Source organism: Mandrillus leucophaeus, unplaced genomic scaffold, assembly GCF_000951045.1.
Source record: "Mandrillus leucophaeus isolate KB7577 unplaced genomic scaffold, Mleu.le_1.0 Scaffold1, whole genome shotgun sequence".
Classification (NCBI taxonomy): Eukaryota; Metazoa; Chordata; class Mammalia; order Primates; family Cercopithecidae; genus Mandrillus; species Mandrillus leucophaeus.
This window is the reverse complement of record NW_012098097.1, coordinates 7,142,478-7,149,843: the sequence shown is the minus strand read 5'-3', so window position 1 is coordinate 7,149,843 and position 7,366 is coordinate 7,142,478. Positions and strand designations below refer to the sequence as shown.

The 7,366-nt window shown below is 55.1% G+C and overlaps 1 protein-coding gene across 1 annotated transcript in view; it reads right to left on the bottom strand.

Moving 5' to 3' along the window:
- Nucleotides 1–7,366, bottom strand: part of KIF19 (kinesin family member 19) — a 28,716-nt gene extending 21,350 nt beyond the window's left edge. Inside the window, exons 1-2 of the mRNA XM_011972174.1 lie at nucleotides 7,259–7,366; nucleotides 5,170–5,250 (exon numbers count right to left, since the gene is read on the bottom strand). Coding sequence (XP_011827564.1) covers nucleotides 5,170–5,250; nucleotides 7,259–7,297 — 120 coding nt within the window. The 5' untranslated portion in view covers nucleotides 7,298–7,366. The remainder of the gene's footprint in view (nucleotides 1–5,169; nucleotides 5,251–7,258) is intronic.

Here is a 7,366-nt window from a genome sequence, read left to right as displayed (position 1 = left end):
AAAAAAAAAAAAAGGAATGACGTTCTGGTAGGAGCTATAATGTGAATGAACTCGAACTTCAAAAACATTAGGACCAGTCAGGCACAGTCGCTCATGCCTGTAATCCCAGCACTTTGGGAGGCCAAGGCGGGGGGATTACTTGAAGTCAGGAGTTTGAGACCAGCCTGGCCAACATGATGAAACCCATCTCTACTAAAAATACAAAATTAGCCAGACATGGTGGCACACACCTGTAATCCCAGCTACTCGGGAGGCTGAGACAGAAGACTCACTAGAACCCGGGAGGCAGAGGTTGCAGTGAGCTGAGATAGCACCACTGCACTCCAGCCTGGGTGACAGAGCCAGACTGTGTATCAAAAAAAAAAAAAGAATTAGGCCCACATACTACATGATTCCATTCACATTAAATGCCCAGAATGGGCAATATGGAGATGGATAGTACTTTAGTGGCTGCCTGGGGCTGGGAGGGGCTGGGGACACAGCGGGGTGGCTAAGCGGGGAGAGGTAAAGAATCCCAACCCCCTCCGCCAGCCACTCTCCACCAGCTCAGCTCTTCAGGGCAACAAGGCCAAGAAGCGTCCAGATGGTTGGTGTGCAGGGAGTTTCCCCCCTCGCTGCCCCCAGGCAGGCAGGTGGGCTAAAGACAGCTGCTCCCACAGCACTCCCAGGCTCGGGCTGACATCTGTCACCTTATACTTTATTTATCTTTCCCAACAGCCTCCCAGTTGCGTGGCTGCAGCACCCCCCTTATATTATCTCCTTTAATCCTCTCGACAGCTCTCAGGGTGGGTGGGGCAGGTTTCCTGTTCTCCTGTCTTCTGATGAGGAAGCAGAGGCCCAGGGAGAGTGTCAACCTGCCCACCAGTATGCGGCCAGGACGACATGGCAGGGCTGAGAAAGCCTGGGTGCTCTGGTTCGCGGGTCCCGGGCTGTGTAGCCCCTGCTCTCGGGAGCCCAGGGCTCCTCTTGCCTACATTTCTCCTTTCCATCCCAGGAGTCGCACTGTCCCGCCCGATGTCCCCCGGTGGCTCTTCTGCCTTCACTCCTCTTTCCCTTCCCACTCTCACCCTGCCCCCCCTGGCTGAGGCCCCACAGTTGGGCCTGGTGGGAGCCCTTACCTGGCTCCACAGCACCCTGGGGAGCAGAGGGGGATGGCAGTTGGACTTCCAGCAGATAAAATGCTAATGATGGGATTATACACATGGTCCGTTGACTTAAATCCTGCAGACAAATGTAGCCTGGGAGAGCTGGGAGGAGGGCCCACGGGCTGCAGGCTTTGGGAGGGATGGGGGACGGAGGAGCTGGCTGTTTGGTCTGTAGTTTTTTCCCCCACCCGGAATGCTGGGGCCCCACCAGCCTCTCAGACTGTCCCTGGCTCCTCTCGGGCCCCAGAGGTAAATTAAACCAGGCCCACCTGGTGCTTCCCCACTTCCTGTGTTTACACGTTAGGGTCTGATCTCACCCCAGGAGCTACTAAGTCATGGAGCTCCTACCATACTTCCAGGAACGCACACACACACACACACACACACACACACACACACACTGAGGTGTCCATTTGGGAACTGTCCTGAGCGCTCTGACACAGGAAGAGGAAGCAGGAAGGCTCAAGGCCCAGGTTTTGTTTACCTCTGGGACCCGAAACTATCCCATATTTCAGCCCTTGAGATACATTCACATTCATTAACCCCTATGTAGACACGTGCCGGGCACTGTGTTATGCACTGTGCCTACGTTAACCACAGGGACCCTCTAAAGAAGGCATTGTGACGACTAATGGAATTGAATGGGGCCCTGGAATCACAGGCCTTCCAAGGCACCTGGACTATCCCCATTAAAAATCCAAACCAGCTGGGCGAGGTGGTGCACGCCTATAATTCCAATAGTTTAGGAGGCCGAGGCAGGTGGATTACTTGAGGTCAGGAGTTCGAGACCAGCCTGGTCACCATAGCGAAACCCCGTCTCTACTAAAATTAGAAAAAATAGCTGGGCATGGTGGCACGCGCCTGTAATCCCAGCTACAAGGGAGGCTGAGGCAGGAGAATCGCTTGAACCCAGGAGGCAGAGGTTGCAGTGAGCCAAGATCGTACCACTGCACTCCAGCCTGGGTGACAGAGCGAGACTCCATCTCAAGAAAAACAAAACAAAACAAAAAATCCAAATTCGAACTCCAGCTTCCCCAGAATCCAAGCACCCTGGGCTCCTATCCCAGAGGACCCTCCGTCTGTGGGAATGTCCCCTTCTGCCAAGCCTCGTTGCCACAATCTCCCTCATTTGAAGTGTCCCCAGGAGAACAATGCCTAGACTAAAGAAGGCTGTCCTAGGACCCCTCATGGTGGCCCAGCCCTGTGGGTTACTGCATCCCCAGTCTACCTCTCCCCACTCAGGATACACATGTCCTGGCTCAGCTCCCAAATACACCCACTTGCCCATGGGGCCTCCAGGCCTTAGGAGGAATGACAGAGCTTCCACTGGCCAGCTGGCCCCATCAGTGAAGCTGATGAGGACTGGACCCCCGAGCCTCCCTGTGGGCCAGGGCTGTGGGCGAGCTACAGAGCCACTGGAGTCAGGTGAAGGTTGGGAGGTGGGGGGACTGGCCAGGTCGGGGTCAAGGGTAAGGGGGGTCCATGTCCATTTGTTATTAGGAGGGTCCCAGGCTGGTAGTTATGACTGCTTCTAAACTGCAGTCCTCCATTAGAAGGGCTGGGCTGGGTCCCTGGTGCAAGCCAATCTTTGAACCCACTGGGGACAGAAGGAGCTTAGGGCCAGAAGCCCACAGGAAGTTTGCATGGAGAGCCCTCCTCAGTATCAACCCAGACAAGACTCTCTGCACCTCCAGCTGACAAAGGAGCAGCCCTGTTAGAACCACCCATCTCGGAGGCCTTCTCGGAGGTGGAGGCGCATCTTGGCTGGATTACACCAGACCCAGAGAGGGAGTCCCTCCCGCTCCACACGCAGGGATAGAAAGGAACCAGTGTTTGCCATGTGTGGGCACACAATGGGCTGTCCCCTTGACAGGGAGCATTTCCATCAGCACCAGTTAATATTTATCAGCCCCCACGCAGGCTAGGAGCCAGGAGTAGCAGAAAGAGAGTCAGCATTGTCCCAATCCCAAGGACCTGATGTCTTTGGGACAAGTTGGACAAGCAGAGTGGCTTTGCCTGGAAGGAGGTTTCTCCTCCTGAACTCTATGGCTCCTCTCCTGGGCCAATCCAGCAGCCCTGGGGAATTTCAGTCTCTAACAGACGTTGATAAATGACATCTATGAAATTCTTCCAACGTGCCAAGCACTGGGTCAGCAAGTGCATACATTAGCCTACAAAGACCCTCTAAAGAAAGCATCATGACGTCTGTCTCCACTTACACATGAGGCAACTGAAGCTCCTGGAAGCAACCCCACCCACCGCCCCCGCCCCCCGGCACCCAAGTCTGCACAGCTGGCAAATGGCAGAAGTCCTGAAACCACTGTTTATGTGCATTCATTCTGCTCCAGCTGAGCCTGACCCATTTAGACAGGGTCTTCCCAGTCATCCCCTGCTTTCCCCAAGGTCTTTGAGGAAGCCCACCCTTTTCCAAGAAGGAATATGGGAAATGAAATGAGGACGCGCTACCCATGGCTCTACTGTGCCCACAGTTCCACCATCACTGCTGAAAAAAGAGGCTTGAGTGGGCCCCTTGCCCTGGGGAGCCCAGAGGCAAGCAGGCATTGGAAGTGTGCCATCCGCCTCTGGTTTGCTTATCCTGGGCCCGGGACTTCATGAGTCCAGCCCATGGGACCTGAGCCCAGGCGCCTCAGGTGCTCCCGTGTGCCTTTCTCTGCATTGTGCCGTGCCACCCAACTTCTCTGAGCCATTAGCACAGCCTACCACCACGATGCTCCTACCTGGGCACCAAGCCTGCCCCTGTTGCCCCCACCACTGTGCCTGTGCGCATCCCAGCACGAGTCCTCAACTGCCTACCCAAACAAACATCCTGGCCATGGTCTACAGGGTATGTGGTTTGGCCCAGCCCATTTACACTCTTGCCCCTTTCCCTCCTCCTTGAGCCACACTGGCCTTTCCTCAGCTACCCAATTGCATCCCAGTCCCTCTCGCCACAGGCCCTTTGCACATGCAAGCCCCTCAGGTCAACATTCTCCGTTCATGCACGCTACTAATGACCTCTTCTTCACCCTTTATGTTTTCAGCTCAAGCACAGTTTTTCTTTTTCTTTTTTTTTTTTTTTTGAGACAGAGTCCCACTCTGTCGCCCAGGTTGGAGTACAATGATGAGATCTCAGCTCACTGCAACCTCCACCTTCTGGGTTTTAGCGATTATCCTGCCTCAGCTTCCCGAGTAGCTGAGACTACAGGCACGTGCCACCACGCCCAGCTAATTTTTTGTATTTGTAGTAGAGACTGGGTTTCACCATGTTGGTCAGGATGGTCTTGATCTCTTGACCTTATGATCCAGCCTCCTCGGCCTCCCAAAGTGTCAAGTCCAGTTTCTTAAGGAAGGCCCCCCTGACCTCCAGGTTTACGTGTTATCCCCTCTTACCTACTCTCATGCCACTAAGCATTTCTGTGCAGCCCTTGTTAGCTGCAAACTCATGTTTGTTTGTGATGCAATTCTTTGATGAATGCCTCATCTCTCCACACTAGACTTAAGGTAATGGAGACAGAACAGGGTCTTTTCTGTTCACCACAGTTTCCCAGTTTCTAGCACAGTACCCAGCATGCTGCTGGTACTTGATAAACACTTATTGCCTTGTGTGCCCGCCTTCCTCATCCTGGTGACATGAGGACCAAGATTGCAAACAGAGAGCCAAGAATTTTGCCACATGTGAACACCCTAGAGGCGAGTTTTAGCACTCGACTGTATACATATGTGCTCTGTGGGTAGTAGGCATATTAGGGTGGGAAAGTCAAGCAATGGGCACATGAATGGTAAAGGATCAGGACCCACCCAGGCAAGGGAAGCTCCCAGTTGTCCTTGGATCAATCTAGGAAGGCTTCCTGGAGGAAGGGTCCCCAGCTTCCTAGGTGGTGTCATCAATAGCACAGCCAAGAGTTCAGTGAGTAGAGGAAGGATGGTGCTGCAAGCCACAGGGGCCCTTTCTGCCCTCACCAGGTGAGTTGAGCCATCTGAGCAGACCTCTGTACTGTAGCTCCTGCTGCAGGGCCCTGCATACCTGCTCATCCACTTTATGGGCGATGAGGGTAGCTCCTTCCTCCAGCTCTGCCACGCTGATGGGCCGGACCCGAAGTGCCACCTGGGAGGGAAAACCAAGCCCCTGGGATTAGAGGGAGAGGACTATGCTGGCCTTAGAGAGACCCCAGGCAAGAGCCCCTGGCTTCTCTAGCATTCAGCCATCTCAGGCCTCCTTTGTCCTAAGGAAAACTCTGCCTAGGTCAGAGGACAGCAGGTCCACAGAGTGTTGGACTGTGTCTGAGTCGATGAGTCTCCCCAGGAGCCCTGGCCTCCGGGAGAGCCCCAGGGGAGAGAGCTGTCTGCTGCTCCAGCCTGTCTCAGCCTCATGCCCAAATAAAACACTCGCAGCTCCCCTGGGCTTGAACTTGGGGCCCCAGCACTGAAGCAGCCTGTGCTTCTGTGAATGATGTGCTGCAGGGGCAGGTGCAGGCACGGCTCTGGGATGAGGCCTGGTAGGTGCGATGGAGCAGGGAACATCCCCCATCATCCTAACAGCCTGTGACCACATTCCTACGCCGAGGAGAGTGTCACCTAGACCCCCCACCTCTGTCTGTCCTCCAGCCAGTGCGAAATGGGTCTCATCCTGTGCGTGAATCTCCCTAAAGAACAGGGTAGAGTGGGAACATGTGTTCTGCTGATCAAAGAGAAACAGCTGCTGGGTGTGGGGGTAGAATGAACGGCCCTCTGTCTGAGTGAAGACTCCTTCAGGCCTGGTGTGATGGCTCATGCCTGTAATCCCAGCACTTTGGGAGGCCGAGGCAGATGGATCCTGAGGTCAGGAGTTCAAGACCAGCCTGGCCAACATGGTGAAACCCTGTCTTTACTAAAAATACGAAAATTAGCTGAGCATGGTGGTGCATGCCTATTATCCCAGCTGCTCGGGAGGCTGAGGCAGGAGAATCACTTGAACCTGGAGGTTGCAGTGAGCTGAGATCGTACCACTTCACTCCGGCCTGGGTGAGAAAGTGAAACTCTGTCTCCAAAAAAAATAGTCACTCTCAGGGACCTACACTTCCTGACGGGGTCATCTTTATTGGCCTCTTCAGCCAGATCCCACTGGCAGGAGGGGAGAACCCTTCGTCCCTGCTCCCAGGGGCACACAACACACACCAAGGCCAACCATTTTCAAAGAGACACATTCTAAACAGCCAGAGAGGATGTCCTAGAGCCCAGGGCTTGCTTGGGGGCTGGAGCTGAGGCACCTCTTTGGAGAAGCAAGCCCACACTTGAGAGATAGGGGACTCTAGGGGCAACATTATCCTCCAATTACCTTACTGTCCACCTTCTGGTGATGAGGGCCCTTCTCCAGATCTCAAAAATTAGGGGATGAGGAAGGGGCTTGCTGAGAGAGACACCTACCCACCCACAGTCAGTGGTGGCCTCAAGGTCACTGAGTCATCCCCCTTGTTGCTCTGGCCTGGGCACCACTGATGATCAGGAATTCGACCTTCCCCTCCACAGCCCCCACTCTCACCTCCCCATCTGTCCCAGGCCCCCGAGCTCTGTGGGGCCATCATAGCTGCATCTAACACTTCTCTGAACGATTTAGAGTCCGGACTTGGACAGCATCTGTGTTGCAGCCCAAGAACCAGGCACTCTGGGCCCATCCTGATACCACGGCCCTTGTCTTCCTACTGGTGATCCCCAGATTCCTTTAAACTCCTGACCTCACCAGGGCTGGGGCAGCCTCTGCTTAACCGGGAACCCCCCACCTTCCTTCTGCGGCCAGTTAGGTCAAGCCCTCTCTGCCCCTGGCGTTTCTGAATGAGAGAGCAGAGATTCATCTGCACACGCTTTGGGGGCGGGATCCCCCAATGGGAGGGTGCAAAGGTGGGGGTGGGGTTGAAGTTGGGGTCATTTTCAGGCTCAGGAAAGTCTAAAAGGCCATAGTGCCTTCTTGACACCCATCCTGCAGGACTTGGGGAAAGTTGCTCTGAGGAGTCCCGGCCCTGGCCGTTGCCTGCCCTCTCAGTGGGGTGGCGGCGAGGGGACAGGACTCTCTGTCTGCTGGAGGCCGACTGAAGTAGACCACGGAGGGCGGTGGGGAGGAGGGTCTGAAAGGGTCTCACCATAAGTTGCTGGTCCTTGGAGTCCCCGCTGTCCTTCATGCTTGCAGCAGATGGAGGGGCTCAGGCCGCGCCACCGGGCATGGCCCAGCCTCACCCCCACCGCCGCCG